At 53.7% G+C, this 23,044-nt stretch overlaps 3 protein-coding genes and 1 non-coding gene across 4 annotated transcripts in view; 3 read left to right on the plus strand and 1 right to left on the minus strand.

Annotated features, from left to right (window-relative positions):
- SULT2B1 (sulfotransferase family 2B member 1) overlaps nucleotides 1–13,289 on the plus strand; it is a 33,852-nt gene extending 20,563 nt beyond the window's left edge. The window contains exons 3-7 of the mRNA XM_061173505.1: nucleotides 5,295–5,503; nucleotides 7,766–7,892; nucleotides 8,112–8,206; nucleotides 10,873–11,053; nucleotides 13,088–13,289. Of these exons, the coding sequence (XP_061029488.1) occupies nucleotides 5,295–5,503; nucleotides 7,766–7,892; nucleotides 8,112–8,206; nucleotides 10,873–11,053; nucleotides 13,088–13,281 (806 nt within the window). The 3' untranslated portion in view covers nucleotides 13,282–13,289. The remainder of the gene's footprint in view (nucleotides 1–5,294; nucleotides 5,504–7,765; nucleotides 7,893–8,111; nucleotides 8,207–10,872; nucleotides 11,054–13,087) is intronic.
- Nucleotides 6,842–6,914, plus strand: TRNAV-CAC (transfer RNA valine (anticodon CAC)). Its single transcript has one exon. It is a non-coding gene; the product is annotated as a tRNA-Val (tRNA).
- A 1,042-nt stretch (nucleotides 13,290–14,331) lies between the features above and the next one.
- On the minus strand, nucleotides 14,332–22,423 carry FAM83E (family with sequence similarity 83 member E). Its single transcript, XM_061173987.1, has 5 exons — nucleotides 21,950–22,423; nucleotides 20,319–20,486; nucleotides 19,843–19,967; nucleotides 16,052–16,499; nucleotides 14,332–14,607 (listed from the first exon to the last, which is right to left on the minus strand). The coding sequence occupies exons 1-5, from the start codon at nucleotides 22,421–22,423 to the stop codon at nucleotides 14,332–14,334; spliced, it is 1,491 nt and encodes a 496-aa protein (XP_061029970.1).
- On the plus strand, nucleotides 17,762–18,142 carry SPACA4 (sperm acrosome associated 4). Its single transcript, XM_061174285.1, has one exon. The coding sequence runs from the start codon at nucleotides 17,762–17,764 to the stop codon at nucleotides 18,140–18,142; it is 381 nt and encodes a 126-aa protein (XP_061030268.1).
- Nucleotides 22,424–23,044: the final 621 nt, after the last annotated feature.

Consider the following 23,044-nt stretch of genomic DNA (forward strand, 5'->3'; position numbering starts at 1 on the left):
TTTGAGTGGGAAAGGGTATCCTAGACAGAGGAACAGCATGTGCAAAGGCCCTGAGGTGGGAGGTGGCTCGGTGAGTTTGAGGAAGCAAGAGAAGGTCAGTGGGGCTGCGGTGGAGGGAGTGACAGGAGAGACCCGGTGGCAGGGGGTGGGGGGGGGTTTCTCTAAAATGTTGGAGCTGCCTTCTTAATTTTTTTCAAAATATTTTTGAAAAATTTCAAAATATTATATTCGCCTTTTCCAGCATAGAGTTCAATGAGGGTTTTTTTGTTTTTTGGTAACATTAAAAAAAATAATTCATATACCATACAATTCACCCATTTGAAAGCGTACAAATCTACGGCTGTAGTATATTCACCAAGTTGTGCAACCATCACCACAGTCAACTTTAGAACATTTTCATCACCCCTAACAAGAACCTCCGTACCCATTAGCCATCACCTCCCAATCCCCACATCCACATCCCTAAGCCTTAGGTATCTGCTTTCTCTCTGTATGGATTTGCCCGTTCTGGACGTTTCAGATAAATGGAATGATACAATACACGGTCTTTTGAGTCTGGTATCTTTCACTTAGAGTAATGTTTTTGAGGTTCATCCAAGTTGTTGTCAGTGCTTCATTCCTTTTTATGGCCGAATAATGTTCCATGATATGGTTATACTATATTCTGCTTATTCATTTATCAGTTGACAAACAATCAGTTGGGTTGTTTTCACTCTTTGACTCTTATGAATAATGCCTGCAGGAACATTGATATACAAGTCTGTCCATGGACATGTTTTCATTTCTCTTGGAGTTCTATGAGTTTTGAGAGACATATACAAGATACACTACAATCAAGATATACAGCAGTTCAGGGACTTCCCTGGTGGTCCAGTGGTTAGGACTTGGCACTTCCACTTCAGGAGGCCTGGGTTCAATCCCTGGTGGGGGAACTAGGATCCTGCAAGCCGTGTGGCATGGCCAAAAAAAGATATAGAATAGTTCCATCACCCACCAAAAACAAACAAAAAAACCCTTCACACCCTTTTGTGGTCAGCTCCTTCCTCAACCCAGCCCCAGGCAACCATTGATCTGTTTGCTGCCCCAATAGTTTTGCCTTTTCCAAAATGTCATATACATGGAATCGTACCCTATGTAGCTTTTGAGACTGACTTCTTTCACTCAGCATAATGCATTTTAGATCCATCCAAGTTGTTGTATTTTTTTTATCGCTGAGGAGTATTCCATCAGCTGGATGGACCATGGTGGGTTTATCTGTTCATCTGTTGAAGGACACTTGGGTTTTTTTCCAGTTTGGGATGAGTATGAATACAGCTGCTATGAAGCTTTGTGTACAAGTCTCTGCATGGAAATACGTTTTCGTTTATCTTGGGTAAATACTTAGAAGTGGGATTGCTGAGTTTATGGGAATTATGTATGCCTAACTTTATGAGAAACTGCCAAACTGGTTTCCATAGTGGAAACCATCTTGCACTTTTTGGCAAGCAATCTGGTTTACCATCTTGCATTCTCTCCAGCAACATAGGTGGGTTCCAGATGCTCTGCTTCCTTGTCAGCACTTGATATTGTCAAGTTTTAAAAAAAATCATTCTAACAGATGTGTTCTAGTATCTCATTGTGGTTCGAATTTGCATGTCTCTAATGGCTAATGATGTTGAGCATCTTTTCAGGGGCTTACTAGCCATCATTATCTTTCTGGGTAATGTGTCTGTTCCTTTTTTTTTTTTTTTTTGCTCTTTTTAACTGGGTTGTTTGTTTTCTAATTATTGAGTTTTTTTTTTTTTTTAATTTATTTATTTATTTTTGGCTGTGTTGGGTCCTCGCTTCTGTGCGAGGGCTTTCCCCAGTTGCGGCGAGCGGGGGCCACTCTTCATCGCGGTGCGCGGGCCTCTCACTGTCGCGGCCTCTCTCGTTGCGAGGCACAGGCTCCAGACGCGCAGGCTCAGCAGCTGTGGCTCACGGGCCCAGTTGCTCCGCGGCATGTGGGATCTTCCCAGACCAGGGCTCGAACCCGTGTCCCCTGCATTGGCAGGCAGACTCTCAACCACTGCACCACCAAGGAAGCCCTAATTATTGAGTTTTGAGAGTTCTTTATATAATCTGAGTACACATCCTTTATCAGATATGCCTTTTGCAAATATTTTCTCCGAGTCTGTGGCCTGTCTTTTCATTTTCTTTTCAGTGTCTTCTCAGAGCAAAAGTTTAAATTTTGATGAGCTCCAATTGTCAATTTGTTCTTTAATGGATCAGACTTTTGATGTCATAGCTATGAAATCTTTTCCTAAACCAAAGTCATAAAGACGGCCTTTATGTTTTCTTCTAGAAGCTTTACAGTTTTAGATTTTACACTAAAGTCTATGATCTATTTTAAGATAATTTTTATATGTGGTATGAGGTATAGATCAAGGTTCTTTGTTTGCATATGGTTGTCCAGTTATTCTAGCTATTTTTTAAAGTTTAAAATATCTTAATTTCTCTCTTAGAAAGTAATGCATTCATAGTTCAAAATTCAAGAGGTACAAAGAGGTTTACACTGTAAGATCTCTCTTCTCCCAGTCACCTGTAGTCTCTGTGTATCTTTCCAGAATTTGCATGTACAAGAAAAAATGTACATATTTTTTTTTTACTTTTTTCCCACAAAAGTTAACATGTGATACATGCCATTTTGCCTCATGTTTTTGTTTTGTTTTGTTTTGTTTTATGGTTGTGCCTTCTTTTTCCTTGTATTTTGATATCATCCCATCTTAGAACTGTAAACAAAGAGCTTCCTGGTTTTTGGTTTTTCTTACAGTTCCATAGTATTGCATAACATTAGATGTACAAGAATTCTTGTTTAACTAGTTCCTTACTGATTAGTTTTTCCTGGTTTCCAATCTTTTGCATTTATTTATTTTTTAAATTAATTTATTTATTTTTGGCTGCGTTGGGTCTTCCTTGCTGCGCGCGGGCTGGGCTTTCTCTAGTTGCCGCGAGCAGGGGCTACTCTTCGCTGCGGTGCACGTGCTTCTCATTGCGGTGGCTTCTCTTGTTGCAGAGCAGGGGCTCTAGGCACACGGGCTTCAGTAGTTGCGGCGGGCTTAGTTGCTCCGCGGCATGTGGGATCTTCCCGGACCAGGGCTCGAACTCATGTCCCTGCATTGGCAGGCGGATTCTTAACCACTGCACTACCAGGGAAGTCCCCAGTCTTTTGCATTTATACACAATATAAACTTTACACACAATGCCACATCTTGTGCAAGTGTCATTTGCACACGTGTGCGTTTATCTGTAGAACAAACTCCTAGATACGGAATTGCTTGGTCAGAGCCTCTGTGTGTTTGCAATTTTGATGAATATAGCCAAATTTCCCTCCACAGAAGTTGTGGAAATCTGTTCCCCAAACAGCAGGCTTTGCTTGAAACAGCTTTGGTGATAGACGGTAGTGATGTTTGCACAACAACGTGAATGTACTTAATGCCTCAGAACCGTGCTCTTTAAAATGGTTAAATTGGTAAATTTCATGTTATGTATCTTTTGCCACATACCCACAAAAAAAGAATTATTAACTGGTAACAGGGGATTAAAACACCAAGGGGTAAAGAGAACCCTAAACAATACAGGAAGAGCCAATACGGGGAGAAGCCCCTCCCTCTAGGGCTGAAGCAGAGAGCACCCGAGGAAATTTGCTTTGGGATGAGGGGCGGGGTGAGGGGGAGTAAGTGTCACTGGGGTCTACTGCCCTGCTGGCCGCTGTCCATCCCAAGAGCTGGCTGGGAGAAGCCCAGGAGAACCAGGAAGAGAAACCCCATCCTTCTGCAGGGCTCCTCTGCGCCCTCTACTGACAATGCTTCACATTGCGCTAGGTGGCAAAAGAGATCCGTTTACACAGCTCCAACGGCACAAAACAGGGCAACCAAGAGTGGATTTGGAGCTGAAAGGCAATACACTGGGAACTGGCACAGGGTAGTTGTTAGAATCCAGGACAATATAATACTAATACCAAGTGATTGTTCACATTACTATTATTTCTCATCTGACCTACCTGTAATCTCCTGGAATCCAGACCTGTGAACTGGGTCATGGATGAGAGCCCTTCCTACTATGTGATGTTTGTGGCTCCCTCAAGAAATCAAGGGCTTACTCCCATGAAAGGGCAGTGAAAAGAGCTAAGATTTTAAGTCTAGCATGAAAGGGCAATGAAAAGAGCTGAGATTTTAAGTCTAGCCACCTGAATTCAGTTCCAGCTTCCTCTATGTATTAATGGAGTGCTTCAGAATCTCAGAAGAAATTTCAATAGAAATTTATTTCTTGGGGATTCCCTGGCAGTCCAGTGGTTAGGACTCCATGCTTTCACTGCCGAGGGCCCGGGCTCAATCTCTGGTCGGGGAACTAAGATCCCACAAGCTGCGTGGCGCCGCCAAAAAAAAAGAAATTTATTTCTCATTCCTGTAAATTCCACCTAGTGCAGGATAGATGGAGGGAAGTTGGGGGGAAATCCATGCAGTCTCCAGCATCCTGGCTCCTTCCACCTTATGGCTCTGCCAATCCCCAGGAGCCCCAGTTTCCACTGGCATCTCTGCACTCAGCCAGCAGGGGGCGGGGGGGGTGCGGGTGGGGAGGAGGTGTCACGTGGCCCGTGTTTATGGGCCAAGTCTGGAAATGGCTGCACATGGCTGCCACTGCACTTCCTTGGCCAGAACTCAGTCACACGGTCCCACATGTAGCTTCAGGGGAGGCTGGAAAAATGTCGTCCTGTTATATTCCCGGTAGAGAAACGAAATGGGGTTGGGTGGACAGCTAGCCAGTCCTGGCCACGTGCCACTTCCTAGCTTTGCCGCCTTAGTTAGCAACTTTGTTTCTTTGAGCTTCAGTTTCCTGCTTTGAAAATCAAGATAACCAACCCTAACTGGGAAGAGGGAGGGATAAATTAGGAGTTTGGGATTAACAGGTACACACTACTATATATAAAAGAGATAAACAACAAGGACCTACTGTATAGCACAGGGAACTGTATTTAATATCTTGTAATAACCTACAATGGAAAAGAATCTGAAAAAGATATAGATATATATATGGATATATATATATAATATATGAATCACTTTGCTGTACACCTGAAACTAACACAAGATTGTAAATCAACTATACTTCAATTTTAAAAAAAGATAACCAATCCTAACTTCTGTGCTGTGTGAGGAATCCATGCAATAAACATATGTAGCAAATTGTGCAATAAATGCAGCCATTATGAATTTGATTGTATCCCCCCTTCACCCCTCCCCACCTCTGATTAATTTGCCCAATTCTTCCAACAGGCACAAACTGGATGATTGAGATCCTCAGCTTAATCGTAAAGGACGGGGACCCCTCCTGGATCCGCTCAGTGCCCATTTGGAAGCGGTCGCCCTGGTGTGAGGCCATCATGGGTGCCTTCAGCCTCCCCGACCAGCCCAGCCCTCGCCTCATGAGTTCCCACCTCCCCATCCAGCTCTTCACCAAGGCCTTCTTCAACTCCAAGGCCAAGGTGTGGGAGGATGGAGGGGAGTGTGTGTTGGTGGGGCAAAGTATAACTAACTGATGAACTCAGCAAATATTTATTGAGGACCTACTGTGTGCCCAGCCCTGATCTAGAACAGCAGCAAATACACACACAAGGAACACCCGCCTTGTGAGCCCACATTCTAAAGGGGACAAAGAATAGATGGAGTAAATAAGGAAAAGATTGAATACATCCAAGGTGATCAGTTCACATCGAGAAGGAGGGGAAGGTGGGGGTTAGAGTTAGGGGTAGGGGTTGCAATTATAAATAGGGTGGTCAAAGGAGGCCTCAGTAAGAAGGCGTGGTTTGAGTAAAGACCTGGGAGGTGAGGGAAGGAAGCCAAAGGGGGGGTCTGGGGGAAGAACATTCCCGGCAGAGGCACGAGCAGGTGCAAAGGCCCTGGGGTCGATGTGGCATGCCTGAGGTCCAGCAACGAGGACTGTGTGGTTGCATCTAAGTGAGCAAGGGGGAGAGGAAGAGAGATGAGGTCAGAGAGGTAACAGGGACCAAAATGTGCAGGGCTGTGTGGACTTTGGTGGGGAGTTTGCTTGTCGCTGAGTGAGACAGGAGCCAGGGGAGGGCGCAGAGCCAAGGAGAAACAGGATCCAACTTAGGTTTTCACAGGCGCCCTCTGGCTGCAAGTCAGGGAACAGACCATCAGGGTGAGGACAGAAGCCAGGTGCCAGGGAGGAGGTGACAATGGAGGCAAACAGGGTGGTGGTCACAGGGAGGTGAAGAAAAAGGGCTGGGTTTGGAGTGTATTTGGAAGGTGGAACCAGGAAGAGTGGCTGGCAGGTTGGATGTGGGTGTGAGAGAAACAGATGAGTCAAGGGTGACTGCAGGGGGTTTGGTTTAAGCAACTGGGAGGATGGGGCTGCCATGAACTGAGATGGGGAGATTGGGGAGGAGAGGTTTGGGGGGAAGATGGCTTTGCTGTGACCCATCGACACCCGGGTGGAGGATGCCAGTGGGCCGTGAGATAGACAAATCTGGATTTGACAGGAGAGATGTGGGCTGGACACATCTATTTGCAGCCTATTGAAATGTGTATATATATATATGGAGAGAGACAGAGACAGAGAGAAACAGAGACAGACAGAGACAGAGAAATTAAAGCCAGGAGACTGGTGGGATCACCAAGGAAGGAAGTGAGTATAGACAGAGAAGAGATCAGACTGCAATCTAGGGGTCCCCAAGACCACCTTCAGGCTCAGTGATTCACTAGAAGGACTCCAGAACTCAGCAAAGCTGTTATACTCACGGTTACAGCTTATTACAGAGAAAGGATAGAGATTAAGGTCAATGAAAGGAAGAGGTGGGAATTCCCTGGTGGTCCAGTGGTTAGGACTTTGCACTCACACTGCCGAGGGCCCGGGTTCAATCCCCGGTCAGGGAACTAAAATCCCACAAGCCATGTGGCGAGTCAAAAAAAAAAAAAGATGAAGGGAAGAGGTGCCTGGGGGAGTATCCAGGTGAGACCAGCCACCAGCTTCAAGTTATCTCTCTCCCAGTGGAGTTGCATGGGCAGTGCTCAGTCCTCCAGCAAGGACATGTGACAACACACACGGAGTATCACCAAGGAAGCTCACCCGAGCCTCGGCATCCAGGGTTTTTGTTGGAGGTTGGCCACATAGCCATGGCTGACCACCTGGGTGGCTGACCTTGGTCCTGGGGAAAGACATATCTGATGGGGCTGGAGTGGGGTTAGTTGTGGAATATCAAGCTGGTAAACAGATTGGAACCAGGTCATCAGGGCCTTGAATGCCAGACCCAGGGTCTGGGACTCCACTCTGGGGAGCTGGAGAGCCAAGGAGGGCACAGTCAGCTCTGGGTACAGAAAGACCCTCTGGGGCTGTGTGGAGGCTGGGAGGCTGAGGAGGAGGCTGGGGCCTCTGCTGCAGGAATAGGAAGGAAGGGTGGCTGTCCTTCTCTGTTGGTCAACACCCCTCACCATAATCTCCCCTACCCTGAACCCCATGCCTTCCTCCTCCACTCTTTATTTCCTGAAGCCAAACTGTCCCTCCACCTGGTCTTGAAACAGTCCCTCTCTTTTCCTAGAATGTGGTTGGAGGGAGCTCTCCTCTCCTGTGGATTGAGGTGAACTGATCTGAACTCCCATTAGCTAGGAAGTCCCTTGAGAAGTCTACCCTGAGTCCATCTTGCTGCAGGATCAGAAGAGAGAAGTCTCGAGGGCACGAAACCTCGGGGTCTGACATCTTCTCCCCTCTTCCCAACACCCACACACAGGTGATCTACATGGGCCGGAACCCCCGGGACGTGGTGGTCTCGCTCTATCACTACTCCAAGATCGCCAGGCAGTTGAAGGACCCTGGCACGCCTGACCAGTTCCTGAAGAACTTCCTCAAAGGCGAAGGTGAGGACTGGGGCAGAGTGAGGTGGGGGGGAGCCCCTAGTGGACAGGGGAGGGATAAGAAGGACCTGGGGAGAGGCAGGGATGGGGGCCTTGGAGGGAGGCCTCCAGCTCTAAGGGGCCAAAGCCTGGGGCCATGTGGGGCTAGGTGGGCCCCTCTGAGCCCCAGCAGGGGGTGGCCCAGCTGCCCATCCCTCACCCTGCCTGCCTCTCTGCCCTCAGTGCAGTTCGGCTCCTGGTTCGACCACATTAAGGGCTGGATTCGGATGCAGGGCAAAGAGAACTTCTTGTTTATCACCTACGAGGAGCTGCAGCAGGTGATTCCCCCTCCCGCACCTCGATCCAGCACTCCCTCACTCCTCCCTTCTTCATGCCCTCCAGCTCCCCTTCCCAGATGGCAGAGAGCTAGGGAGAAAAGGCAAGTGCGGAAGGAGGATCCGGAATGTGTGTGGGCACTATTTTCAGAACGGTGGTCAGGGGAGAGCCATGGAGCTATCTGGGGAAAAGTGTCTCGGGCAGAGGGAACAGCCAGTGCAAAGGCCTGGAGGTGAGAGTGTGATTGATGTGTTCCAAGGAGAGCAAAGAGGCTGGAGTGGCCAGAGCTGAGAGGGGGTGGAGTGGGAAATGAAGGCACAGAGGGGACGGGACCCACAGTGAGGATTTTGGCTTTTCTCTGAGTAGGTGGGAGCTACAGGTGGCCTCTGAGCAGGGGAGGTGATAGGTTAAATGAGACGATACAAAACTGTGACCCATGGGAAGTGATGATGGTTTCACTATGGTTGTGACCTGAAAGGCAGAGGGAAGCAGTGGAAGGAAACAGCCTTTGGAGGCAGACAGGGAGCCTGTCTGGACCCCGTCAAACATCCCCGGGGCAGGCACCTGGGAGAGAGAGGCCTTCTGGCTGGGGCAATCAGGAAGGGCTGCCTGGAGGAAGGGACCATGCAGAATGACTACGACTTTGCCCGGCTGTAAGGAGGACGCTGGGCTTCCAGATGGACCAATCCACAGTGAACGTGTCCAACTCTTCTGTGTTCTTAACAAAGATCTGTTCTGAGAGGCTGGGACTCTAAGCGGTTCCCAATACATGTTCCTTCACCAACGGCCCCAGACACGTTCTCTTCCCGTGTGTGCATTTCATGTATTTTTCGTATCCTCCTTTTTGTTGGTACTTTGTGTAGCAGAAAGAGCCTGGATTTTGGTGTTCAAAAAGCCGTTAAAATCCTCTTTAAAATCTCAGAGCCTCAGAGGTCTCATCCTTAAAATGGGTGGAAAATGCTGGCTCAGAGGGTTGTTGTGAGGACCACAGTACCTGGCATTGGCATATTGTAACCGTCTGACAAGGTACAGCAAAGTGTTAGTATAGTGTGCCAAAGTAAGAGTAATTAGGTTCTGAGCAAGGGCCTATCTGATTAATAATAACCATAATAGCTAATGTTTCCGCCTCTCAAGCTGCAAAATATGGTAATTTTTAAATGGTTCACCTCAATATTATTATTGCCCCCATTTTACAGAGGAGGAAAGTGGGGGCTTATAACCTCGAAAGAGTTGAGAAACTGCCTGAGGCACATAGCTCTCCACTGCAGACCCCATGGGTTTGGTTTTTTTTTTCCACCCTGGTAAATCTCTTTTGATGGAAAGATCTAGAAAAGATTTCGGCATCACCCCTCCCCTCTGTTTTCCATCAAGCTTTGTTCTCTGAACCAAAAACTGGGCCACGCAGCCTGACCGAGCTTCTGGGCTGCCCCTGAGTGTGAGGAAATGCCAACATGTTAGAATTTCTGGGACACATCAGTGGTTCAAGAGGATAAAGGGATGGAGGCTTATGAAACCAAGAATGACCTGGAAAATCAGGGCCGTGGGGTCGGTGGAACTGACCAGAAGGCTGACTGTGCCGGGCGCTGCATATCAGGGAAGTCAGGGAGATAGCAGAGAGGATTGTGGGCTTTGGGGACTCAAATCTGAGCTCCTCCTTGGCTGTGTGACCCTGGAAAGTGTCTTCCCCTCTCTGGGCCTCCATTTACTGATGGGGGTAATGACACCTCTCTGCCAGGCTATTGGGAGGATTGGCACAAATACACATGAGGGGCTTGGACTAGAGATCGGTACACAGTAGGTGCTTAATCCACAGTGACTTGAACCATCAGTCATGAGGGAGGTGATACTTGAGCTGCATCTGGATGGGTAAGTTTGCCAGGTGGAGAAGGGTGGTGCAGGGCATTCCTGGCAGCCCCGTGCCAAGGCCTGCAGGGAGGAAAGCGCAGGGAAGGAGAGGAAAGACCAGGCCATGCCTGTCCTTAAAAGCCAGGCCTGGGGACTGGGGCCCTGGGAAGCCGCAGGAGGGCTGGGAGCAGGGGAGGAGCAGGGTCAGCTCTGGGTGTGAGGGACTGGAGGCAGGGAGGCCGGGGAGGAGGGTGAGGCGAGGCTCCAGAGGGAGAGGACAAGGCCTGGCCAGTGCTAGGGGCTGTGGGGACACAGAGGAGGGGATATGGCAGAGAGCTGAAGCAGGAGGGACGGGGCTGATGACTGACAGGGGCAAGAGGGGTAAGGGGCAAGGGGAGGTTAGGCCGGGCCAGGAGTCTGGCTCTGGGTGAATGACGGGGCTGTTCTGGGATGGGGACCTGCGGGGTGGGGGGGCAGGTTTGGGGCACAGACCAGTTGACACCTGTTTCAAACCTGAAAGAGGGTGACTCTCCATAAGATGCTGGACTGACCTCTGCCCCCTGCTGTGACCTCTGACCCAGGCCCACCCCTTCCCTCCCACCCACAGAACCCTCCAAAACCCCAAACTGTCAAAAACCTTCAGAGGCCATAGCCCAACCCTTCGGCTTGGAGGTGAGGAAACTGAGGCAAAGAGGCAGAATCACCCAGATTCCAGGTCTGGGTTGGGAGTCAGGCATCCAAACTCTGGGACTGGTGCTCCTCCCTGGTCTGGGGTCCCCTCCCTCCACTGACTCATCCCCTGACCCCTCTCCCCTGCCCCCAGGATCTCCACAGTTCCGTGCAGCGCATCTGCCAGTTCCTGGGCCGGCCGCTGGGCGAGGAGGCGCTGGAGTCCGTCGTGGCGCACTCGGCCTTCAAAGCCATGAAGGCCAACACCATGTCCAACTTCTCCCTGCTGCCCCCCAGCCTGCTGGACCAGCGCCACGGTGCCTTCCTCCGGAAAGGTGAGGGGACTCTGGGGTTCCAAGCCCCATTAGGCCACTGCCTGGCTGTGTGTCTTGGGCAAGTGATTTAACCTCTCTGGGCCTGTTTCCCCGGCTGTTACATGGGGGTGCTCCAACAGAACTGCCTTCATGGGGTCACTATGGACCCATGAATCCACACACGGGGCTTAGCACGGGGCCTGGCACACAGCTGGTGCTGCGGATGTGCCTGCCGTCTCAGATCCACCACTCCCAGAGAGCTCCCTGTGGGAAGAAAACGCATCAAGGCGTTGCCATAGCCAGCTCTGAACACTATGAGGCTATCTGGAGTCCTTGTGAATCCTTTTTAGCATTAATGTTTACCCCAGAAATATTCAAGTGTTGGATTACAGGCTGAGGGTGGGAGTGTATTAGTTTTCTATTCCTGCTGGAACCAAATACCACAAACTTTGTGCCTTAAAACAACACACATTCAGGGCATTTCCTGGCAGTCCAGTGGTTAGGACTCACTGCCGTGGCCCAGGGGTTGGGGAACTAAGATCTCGCACGGCGCAGCCAAAAACAGAAAAAAAAAAAAAGAAAAGATTAAAAACACACACACACACACACACACACACATTCACTCCCTTACCATTCTGGATGTCAGAAGTCCAAAATCAGCCTCACTGGGCTAAAATTAAAGTGTCAGCACCGTGTTCTTTCTGGAGACTCTAGGGGAGAATCGGTTCCCTGCCTTTACAGTTTCCAGACCCGCCTGCATCCCTTGGCTCGTGGCCCCTTCCTCCACCTTCAAAAACATCTTCTACTCTCTGACGCTGACCCTCCTGCAACCTCTTATAAGGATGTTTGCCATTAAGCGTCAAGATCTTTAACTTAATCACATCTGGAAAGTCCCTTTTGCCATGTCAGGTCACATATTCCTAGGTTCTAAGGGTTAGGTCGTGGACATCTTGGTGGGAGCTCATTATTCAACCCACCACAGGGAGCCCCCCAGACCTCACTAGGGTTGTCATGTAATGTGGTATATTTGCTAAAATTCAAACTACTGTGATCCACAGGGAGGGGGAAGGGTAAGCTGGGACGAAGTGAGAGAGTAGCATTGACATATATACACTACCCAATGTAAAATAGATAGCTAGTGGGAAGCAGCTGCGTAGCACAGGGAGACCAGTTCCGTGCTTTGTGACCGCCTAGAGGGCTGGGATAGGGAGGGTGAGAGGGAGGGGATATGGGGATATATATATACATATAGCTGATTCACTTTGTTATACAGCAGAAACCAACACAACATTGTAAAGCATTTATACTCCAATGAAGATGTTAAAAAAAAAAATACTGTGATCCAAATGACTTTGGCCCCAGGATTCCAGGTAAAGGCTGGTGGCCCTGGTTATCCCATGCGATAAGAAACTTGAGGAATCTGAGTGCTCACCTCGGGGCACAGAGAACTAGCAAAGTCACGCCCCTTACCTGCTCGGTTGCTGTGAGGGGCTAAGGAGTGAATCCTGGCAAACGGTCAGCATGATGCCAGGCACCCACTAAGTGCAGGGAAAGCCCTGGTTCCCAGTGTCAGAGCAATACTGAAGGTAGTGGAGGGCGCTGTAGGAGCACTGGAGCGAGGAAGCCCTGTTCTAGCAAGTGAGGTGAGGGACAGGGCACAGGGGAGGTGATACAGGGGCTGGGAAGGATGTGCAGGAATGCTAGGTGAGGAGGCAGATATTCTGAGTAGAGATTTAAGAGGTCGGTGGAGGAAGGTAGGAGGTCTGCTGGAGGGAGGAGTAGGGCAGGAGGAAGCTGAGGGAGGGAGGGGGCAAGAATGGCGCCCAGGGGTCTGGCCAGGCGACTGGTGGCCAGTGTAAGTAAGTGTCAGCCATCATCACAAGAGGGAAAGGGGCAAAAATGGAGATGGAGGGGGGCGGGGGAAGGACAGCGCTTCTTGCAAAGGGAACGCCATAGGCAAAGGCCAGGAGGTGGGAAAGAAGGTGCTGGGATCTTGGGGGCGGGGGACGATGCTCTGGATGCTCCTCACCTCGGCCGTCCCTCCCTTCCCTCCAGGGATCTGCGGTGACTGGAAGAACCATTTCACGGTGGCGCAGAGCGAAGCCTTCGACCGAGTCTACCGCGAGCGGATGCGGGGGCTGCCGACCTTCCCCTGGGACGTGGACCACGAGGACGCCGGTCCGGACCCAGACCCCAGTCCCGACCCGAGTGCCAGCCCAGACCAGGCCTCCGAGCCACCCCACCCGTGACCCTGAGAATAAACGCATCGCTCGCTACTGCCCCGGCTCCTCGATGCGCCGCGGAGGTGGCGTGCCGCAGGCGGGCGGCAGGGGGCGCGCGAGGGCAGACGGGGCGCCACTGCCGGCCACCGAGGCCGGGGTAGGGACCCGAGCAGGGCACCCAAGGCCTGGGGAGGGCGCGCCAGTGGCACGCCAGTGGGGTCGGTGACTCAGAAGCCTCTCCCAGAGGCAAAGGTGGGGGCAGGGAGGCCAGCACTGGGCACCTGACTCCCCCAGGGTCAGGGTGCTGCGGCCCAGACTTCTGGATCCTTGGGAAGCAGAGTGATGGCGACCAGGACCCCTGGGTCCTTGGGGAGGAGGGTGCTGGGGCCCCGGACTCCTGGGTCTGAGGGAGTAGGGGGCCAGGTCTGGACTCCTGGGTCTCCCATGAGACTGTGGAAATGCAAGTTTCTAGCATGAAGCACCTTTATTTTGAGCAGAGGTAAAAGGCAGCCCTAACCGATCACCCCTTAGCGCCCACAAAACAGTTCCAGCACCTGCTGGGTCCCTCTCCATGGCCCTGACCTGTTCCCCAACAGGTGTGGCCTCACCAATTTCCAGTCCCTCATGATTCAGCTCGGCTCCCCTGGTCGGGTTCTCTCCTCTCCTCGGCCAGGCTCAGTTTACCCACAGCTCCTGAGCATGGCGGGTGCAGGAAGCCTCCCCTCAGCCCCAGGGATGCCCCGCCTTCACCCCGCACAATTCCAGCATGGGGGCCACTCAGCCAGGCCTCTCCTCAGAGAAGTGCTGACCCGGCCGGAACAGGATGTGTGCTGTTCTAGGATCCCAGCTAGTGGAGACCTTGTGCCCATTTTCTAGGCTGTGACAATGAGGTCTAGAGTGAGCACTGGGCTTGCCCAAGTTCTAGAAAAAGTGAAAAGAAAAAAAAAAATCCCTTCCACTTCCCAGACACTGAGGCCAGAAGCCTTGTTCAAGGTACAACAGTGAGGCAGGGGGCTTTGAGCAACAGTTGTCCGACTGTCTTGGGACGGGGCCAGCCCCATTTGGCTTTGGCTCCTGTCAGCGCCGCCCCCTGAGTCCTGGCTGGGCGGCCCAGTCTGGCTGCCGGATGCCTCTGGGTTCTGGGAGTTTGGAGGCAGCATCTTCACCAAACTGCCTTCGGGTCGGGGACAGATAGTGGAGGCGGCGGGCAGGGATGACGGGCAAGGGGCCGCCCCGGGGCTGGGACCGGGCCAGCGGACCGGAGTCCGCCTCACCACCGGGGGCCCCTCCAGTGCCCCGCTGCCTCATCAGGGCCTTGGCTGGGGTGTCCTTGGAGCCCCAGGACTTCTTGAGCTGTGGAGGGAAAGAGAGGGAGGTGAGAGGAGGCTCTTGGGGGCCCAGAGGAGGAAGGAGGTGAGACCGGAGGGAGGTGAGGACGGAGGGGAGGGTGTGAAACTCCGAGGGGGTCTCCAGAACCAGGAGGGAAGTGAGTGGGGAGGCTGGGGACGCCTAGACCTACAGAAGGGGCAAGGAGCTGTGTCCCCACGCGCAGCTTTGCAGTGGGGGAGGAACAGGAAGCAGCCGGCAGCTTCATGGGGGGAGCAAATATTTGCCAAGGGAGTTGATGTTGGGTGAGGGCGGCTCAGGATTGGATAGAAGTGAGGACCTGGCCCTTGCCCATCCCTCTTCTCCCTTTGACCCGGATGGAGGGAGGTGATACCTGGGACTTTCTCCCTCACCCTCCAGAGAGGCGTTGAGCTCCCACTTAGCAGATGGGGAAACTGAGGCTCAGAGGGGGCACAGCTCACAGAGGAACTGACCCCAGGTCTGTCTGGATCCAGGGAGAATCCACCGGTTTCTCCCACGTGGCTCTGCTCTTACCCTCTCCATAGCCCACTTCACAGCTGAGGACACTGAGGCTCCGCCCAGGGTTCCCCAGAGAACTGGGGCAGGCTCTGCTGGAACCCCAGTGTCTAAGCAGCTGGGGGAAGGGAGGGGAGACCCCCCTGACCTTCCCTAATCCCCTCCCCAATACCCCTAGCACACTCGAATCCAGGAAGCCAGCGAGCAGAGCATTTAAAAGTCCTGCCTGGGAGGCAACCAGGGCTAAGGTCCAATGCCTCCCTGGTGCCTCAGTTTCCCTATCTGTGAAATGGGTGGGTGGAGAGCTGTAATCACATCCACCTCATAGGGTTACATTTAACCACCTCTGTGAAAGTGCTTGGCACGGGGCCTGGCACGTGGCAAGGTGCCCGCAAAAGATCGTTGCTTCGACTTGGGCAAGTTAAATGCAACCTCTCTGAGCCTCAGCTTTCCCATCCGTAAAAGTGAGGCTAATAAGAGTATCGCTTCACTGCCCTGGGAGGATATCAGGAAATCAAAATAAATTCCATTTTGGGAATTTATTGTAATGATGGTGATTATTCTATTTCTTTCGATTTCATTGACTCCTCCTCCCAAGCAAACTGAGGATGGGGACACTAGCTCAGCCCATTTCCTTGATGAGAACACTGAGGTTCAGAGAAGGCAAGTCTCTGCCTCCCACCCCCGGGCTCTCACAGTTGGTGTATCTTGCCAGGTTTCACACCCAGGGCTCTCGGGGTCTCTGCCCAGTGTTACCCGGTGCTCCCCTGCCCAGCACACAGTAGGGATACAGGAAGTGGACAATGCAATTATGAACACAGGGGAACAGTTTTGCTTTCCCCCCCCGCCCCCCCGGGTCCAGGCACATTGCAGGCCCTCACATGCCTCTATTCTCTTCCAGCTACTCTCTCTCAGGCCAGCCACCAGGTCTCACCTCGTTGTCACCGTCACTAGAGCCTGACAGCTGGGACAGGCGGCTCAGGTCCCATAGGGAGCGGCTGGGCTGGGCCAGGGGGCCACTGGGGGTCCGGGCACGCTGTACACTCCTCAGGATGTCGCTAAGAGCTGGCCCTGGCTTGGCCAGGGTCTTCTGTCTGTCCCCCTCGAAGACTCGGCAGGCGGCCAGGCGGTGGGCCAGCGAGCCATCAGGCAGTGGTGGCGGCGACAGGGGGGCCACGGAGCAGCGACGGGCCACGCGATGCGGGCTGTAGGCCAGCTGCAGCCCCCCCAGGGCTCTGACAAAGGGACCCGGGGTGGGCGCGGGCGGGAGTGGCCAGGAGGCCGCATAGAGTGTCCGGAACTCTCGGCTGAAGGCATCGGCGATCTCACCGGTCAGCAGGGTCACCAGACCACGGTGCAGGCGTGAGTCACTCCATGTGAAGCTGGGGGGCACAGAGGTGGGGGTCAGGATCTCCAAGCAGCCCCAGAAGCCTGGTCTGGCCCCCATCACCAGGCCCCAACCTGGTCCCAGGGCAGGCTCTGTGACCTCAGCCAAGTCCTGCCATCCCTCTGGCCTCAACATGCACCTCTGTAGAATGGGAACAATGAAGTACCTATGCCAGAGGGTTGATGTGAAGACAACATGAGTTAACATACTTAAATGATCATCTGGAATCAGACTTGAGTTTAAACCTGGCCTCTGCCCTGTCCCCATGGAGGGATGCCTCAGTTTCCCCCTCTGGAGAGAGATGGGATTCTGACACCCTCAGGGACTGAAGACTCAGCTGCTTCCTACAATGATTGCCATTTATTAAGTGCTTGCTGTGTGCCAGGCTCTAGGTGTGCCTGCTCCCTGCCTCAGTTTGCTCATCTGTAATATGGAGCTAAAACGTAGGAAGATTAGAATCAGAGAACATGGGTCAGGCCTCCTGCCCAGGGCCTGGTAGGTAGGTGCCCAGCATTAAAAGCCTGCGAGCCGTGGTGAGCTGTGCCCTTACTATCCCTGTGATCACAGTGGTTGTGATTTAAAGCATTGAGCACAGGTCTTGGTACACAGCAGGTGCTCAGTAAATGCTCTCTTTGGAATTAAATGAACCTGGACTCTCGTCCTGGCTCAGGGGACCTTGGACATATCAATTTCCCTTCCTGAGCTTCATTTGGTTTGCCCATCGGAAAAACAGGCTCGCCCTGGGCTGTGTATCTTGCACTCGGCGGGGCAGCACCCAGCGCCCAGCAGAGCGGATGAGTTCGCAGCCGAGATGATGAAAGTTGGTCTGAGCTTCCTTACCTAGGCGGAGTGGCAGTGTCCTTGCTCCCGGGCAGGTCAGCCGGCCAGCCTGCCCCTCAGATTGTGACACCCCTCCCCCACCTATGACCTCACCCCCAGAGCAGCCAGTGGGAACCCTGGGTGGGGTCTGTGAGGTCACCCCATTCCGCTCCACAAAGTCTCTTGTCAGGCAGCAGCCACTGGCTCGTCTCCATCCCGGGGGAGTTTCTGAGACCCAAGGACCCGAGAGCTGTGGTCACAACGGAGCTTCCAAAGGGACGCAGAGCATTGGGAACCGAGGACACACCAGTTGCTGATCCTGGGAGACCAGAACGAGGGGTACAAGTCTTGCGGGCGTGAGGAGTGTCATTCAGCAGTTCCGGGAGGCCCAGGAAGCCTACGGCTTGGCTTGGGCACCGTCACCGCCGCCAGGCCACCATGGTCCTCGGCTGGCTGCTGCTTCTGGTGATGGCTCTGCCCCCAGGCACGACGGGCACCAAGGACTGCGTCTTCTGTGAGCTGACCGACTCCACAACCTGTCCCGGCACCCACATGCGCTGTGGCGATGACGAGGACTGCTTCACGGGCCATGGGGTGGCCCCCGGCAACAGCCCCATCATCAACAAAGGCTGCATGCAGGCCACCTCGTGTGGCCACGAGGAGCCTGTCAGCTACATGGGTGTCACCTACAGCCTCACCACCAACTGTTGCACCGGCCGCCTGTGTAACGGGGCCCCCCACCTCGCAGGCGGCCAGATGGCAGGGGCCACCACCGGCCTGGCGCTGGGCGTGCTGCTATTCCTCCGACATTTGCTGTGACCAACCTGGAGGGCAGGGCCCAGGACTGGTCTCCCGCCTGCACTGCCCCCCGTGCCCCCTGCCTCCATCCCCTTCCCCTGTCAAATGGCCAGAGGCCCTGGACAACCTCTTGTGGCCCTGGCTTCATCCATTCTAGGGCTGTCACCAGAGCCCAGGGCTCGGCGAAGCATCCTCAGGTCTGATTTAGTGGTGGGGAGCCATGCCCGATGGGTTTGACTGTTCTACAGTATTTCACTGGTTCTAAGACGCGTATCTTTTCACATTTTGATCAGGATGCTTCTTTGCTTTGGTGGCACCTTAGAGTCTATGAAATATGGTAAAAAACAAATAATAATAAACGACAGCTGACGTTTACGGAGCACTTCTTATGTTCCGTGCCAGACATCATTATCTCATTGAATCCCCAAGTGAAGCTGGGAACGTGGATTCTCTTCAAAACCTCCCAGTCTCGGGAATTCCCTGGTTAGGACTCTGCGCTTTCATTGCCGAGGGCCCGGGGTTCAATCCCTGGTCGGGGAACTAAGATCCCGCAAGCTGCGCGTTGCAGACAAAAAAAGAAAAAAAAAAAAACCAACCTCCCAGTCTCGATGCTAGCGGTTCTCAAAATGTGGTCCCTGAACAAGCAGCATCAGTATCATCAACGGGGAACTTGCTAGAAATGCCAATTCTCGGGCCCCATCCCAGCCCGGCTCAAAAGGAGCGGGGCTCAGAAATCTTTTTTTTTTAACAAGTCGTCCAGGTGATTCTGATGCCTACTCAAGGTTCAAAGCCACCAGCCTAGAGCAAAGGTAATCAAGTGGGCACTTCTGCCCCTCGGGGGACACCGGGCAAAGTCTGGAGACGGTTTGCGTAGTCGTACTTGGGGAAGGGGGAACGCTACCAGCATCTCCTGGGTAGAGGGCAGTTCAGCCCAGGAAATCCCCCCCACAGCACAGAGTCATCCGGCCCCAAATGTGAGTAGTACCTCTGTTGAGAAACCTTGCTGTAGACGCACTAACTGAACCATCCCATTGTCTAGAGGGCGAAACTGGGGCACAAAGAGGGGAAGTCAGTTATGCAAAGTCACACAGCCAGTAACTGTCCGAGCTAGGATTTGACCCCAGGCCCTCTGACCCGGAGTCCACGTGCCTCCTGACATGCTGTTCCCAGGAAGTAAATGCTGCTATTTTCACACTTTCCAGATGGGAAAACTGAGGTTCAGAGTGGGGAAGGCATCAGCTCAATGTCACAGAACTAAGAAGTCACGGAGCCAGGTTCCAGGGTCAATCAGACCCCAAAGAGAGCAGAGGAGGGACATGAGATGGTCTGAGGGCTGGGCCATTTGCATACCAGCTCTGATTTTTGTACAGATGCTCAGAGATGCGGAGTTACTCACCCAAAGCAGAGCTCAGACTTCAATCCAGGTCTCCCTGGTTTGGAAACTCCCACACACCAAGTGAGAGCCCCGTTTTCCAGATGAGGAAACACAGGGGTCACAGAGATGAAGACTTACCCCCAGGCCACTAAACAGCCCAGCAGCAGGGCCAGTGCCAGCCTGTTCTGCCACAGGACACCTTCTCTCCCGAGCAGGGGGTTTAAACCCATTTTACAGATGAGGAAAGAGAGTCTGGGAAAGGGGATGCCAACTGCTGTCTGAAGCCGCTGAGGGAGAGTTGGGGACAGGAGACCGGGCAGTGTGGTGGGGGGGGGGGTAGCCGCACCTGTAGGATCCTGAGATGACCCTCTCGCCGTCCAGCAGCACAAACTTCTCCCGCACGTTGCCGCTCACCTGCCGACGCCAGCGGCTCTGGAAACTGCAGCCCCGCACGACTCGGATGTCCAGGTTCTGGGGTGGGGGAGGCACGCCTTTGCTCAGGCCGACCCCCCAGACCTCCACCCAGTGCCGAGGGCTCAGAATCCCTCCAGGCTGGTCCTACCTAGGTGGCCCATGACTCTCTGGAAGGTTCTGTCCCAGCTTCCCCAGGGCCTCAGGGGTCTGTTGCAGATATTCCTGACTCAGAGGGACCCCATGAGAAGGCTCACCCCAGTTTCCCCCCTGTCGTGGGCATCACATCTCAGGGGACCCTCTCAGCTGGCATCCATCTCGATGACCCAGGACCCCATGGAAGGGTCTTCGCCTGATGCTCCCAGTGCCAGGGCACTGGGGACTCAGGGGTCCCTCCTGCCAGGCCCCTACCTCAGTGGCCCAGGGGTTCACCCCCAGTTGCTGGGCCAGCGTCAGGAAGGCAGGCAGCTGCTGACGGTCCAGGAGCAGGTAGACGGGCACCCAGCGGCGTGTGGCAGCATCCACCAGGTCCGAAAGCAGGTCTGGGTCAGTGAAGATGTCCATGACCACGGCCACCAGCTGAGGGTGGGGAGAGGGGCTGTGGGTGGAGCCTAGGGCTCAGGGGGACATTCAGAGGGTGAGGTGCTCTGGAGAGTTTAAGGGCCCAGTCTCCATGGAATGTTCAGGGAGCCTGAGCGGGAGACCCCCCCAGACATGTAATACTGTTCGTGCAGCGCCTATGTGTGAATGAGAAGAAAACAGCCCTTCCTCGAGACCCACACCTCTAACTGCTTGAAAACTGTCATCATAAATCACGTCTGCAACGGTATCCCTTGAGCTGTGACCCTACTACATGGCTGCCCTGCTCCAGGGGTCAGTGGGCTGGAGGCCCTTGCAGGGCACTGTGGGCAGCTGCCCACCTGGGTCCTCGGGAGGGATGACCTGCCAGGCCACCAAGGCGAGCTCTGGGGACTGGGAGGGGTGCTGAAGGCCTGGATCTTGCAGGCAGAAAAAGGTAGTGGTGATGAACCCTGACTCACTGGCCAGACAGCCTTGGTTCAGATCCCCACTCGGCCACGTACAGGCAAGAGACAACCTGCCATGCCTCAGTTTCCCTATCTCCTCAATGGGTACATTAGGTGTCAACCTCACAGGGTCCTCCTGAGGATTAGGCGGGTTAACTCATATAAAGCACTTAGCATGGGAGCAGTAACAGAAAAATTGTTAAAGAATGGGGGGACTTCCCTGGTGGCGCAGTGGTTAAGAATCCGCCTGCCAATGCAGGGGACATGGGTTCGAGCCCAGGTCTGGGAAGAGCCCACATGCCACAGAGCAACAAAGCCCGTGCGCCACAATTATTGAGCCTGTGCTCTAGAGCCCGCGAGCCACAACTACTGAGCCCACGTGCCACAACTACTGAAGCCGGCACGCCTAAAGCCCATGCTCTGCAACAAGAGAAGCCACTGCAATGAGAAGCCCGCGCACCGCAACAAAGAGTAGCCCCCACTCACCACAAGTAGGGAAAGCTCGCGCGCAACAACGAAGACCCAATGCAGCCGAAAATAAAATTAAATAAATAAATAAATAAATAAATAAATAAAATATGTAACTAAATAAACTGTTAAAAAAAAAAAGGGCTGTCCAGGGGGTGCTGCAGGGGAGACATCTGGGCCCTCCCCGAAAGGAGGATGGAGACCTCCACCCTGGTGGTGGAGGTGGTAGAGGAGATGACTGAGACCAGGGGGGTCATAATTAGGTCCAAGGGCCATGGATGCCTAAGGCACCCAGGTCCTGGGGAGAAGGTGGGACACCCCCCATATGTAAGAGGGAGAGAATGAGATCTGGGGGGTGTGGATGCCCAGGTCCTGGGGGCTGGGAGGTGTGGATTCCTGGGTTCCAGGGATGTGGACACACAAGTTCCAGGAGGGCACAGCTCAGAATGCCTGGCTCCCAAGGGATGTGTACTCACTCCCACATCTGGGGGCTGGCATGTGGGGATGACCGGGTCTGGGGAAGGGACACTAGGCCCCTGGGGCCCCCACCTTGTGGGCGGCCTGGATTTCCTGGCGCACCAGCTCCTTGAGGGACGGTTGGCCCTCGCCAGGTGGCTGGGTGTACAGCTGTGCCCGGGTGATACCCTTCCAGGCTGAGTCCTCCGGCCAGCCCAGCCGCAGCATGGGCACCGGCTCCTCTGAGTGTCCAGGCCAGTAGGTCAGGCTGCCCAAGTCCCCATCGGTGGCGGTGGCTCCCTCTGCTGCCCTGCTAGGCTCCTGCTTCGCTGCTGTCCAGTCCTCAGCCATTGCCACCAGGCCCCGGAGCTCATCTCCACTCAGGAAGGGCCGCAGCCCCTCGCGCTGCATGCAGGCCTCAAACGCCTCTGCGCCCTGGCTCAGCAGAGCCTCCAGCGCCAGCCTCTGGCCCTCGGAATACAGGAAGCTGGGAGTGGCCTCGGTCAGGGGCAGCTGCCCAGCCCCTGACTCCATTCCTTCCAGGGCTGCCAGCTGGGAGGCTGCCATCAGGCCGTTCAGGTGGGAGGATGGAGAGTCTGGATGTCCAAGGGCTTGGCCGTCTCTGGGCACTGAGCATCTGGGGGTCTCCCGACAGAGTCTGTGCGGCTGTGCAAGGCGACCAGGACAGCCCTAAGTCCAAATGGCTCCCTGCACTGTCCCTGGCTTGCCGTCCTGATACTCAGACTGCCCAAGTGACTAACCAGCGGGTGCGTGGCACTGCTCAGACCAACAGCCCACCGGCCATCGGAGCTTCCTGCCAGCCTCTGATGGTCTGGCTGAGCCTATGACTGGCCCTGCGTGGTGGTCAGTCTGACCACCTGACACTGTCTCCAACTGCGATCCATCAGCTGCCCATCTCTGCTCCCTGACACACCAGCCACCTCCAGCCTGCTGGCTGCATGATGCCCCAACTGACCCTTCGGCTGGCTCAGGCTGACTTCCCCATCTTCAGGCAACAGGCTGTCTGTCCGTCTCTGAGCACCCAAATGTCCCTAACTAAAGGCAGAGCGAGATGCCTGTTTGTCCCTGGCAGACAGCACATCTAACTGACCCTCTCTGGCTGTCTCTTTGTCTGGAAGACACTGATTGCTTCCAACTGACACTCTCAGTATCTGACCGCCCAGTGGA

Source organism: Eubalaena glacialis, chromosome 18 (assembly GCF_028564815.1).
Source record: "Eubalaena glacialis isolate mEubGla1 chromosome 18, mEubGla1.1.hap2.+ XY, whole genome shotgun sequence".
NCBI classification, from domain to species: Eukaryota; Metazoa; Chordata; class Mammalia; order Artiodactyla; family Balaenidae; genus Eubalaena; species Eubalaena glacialis.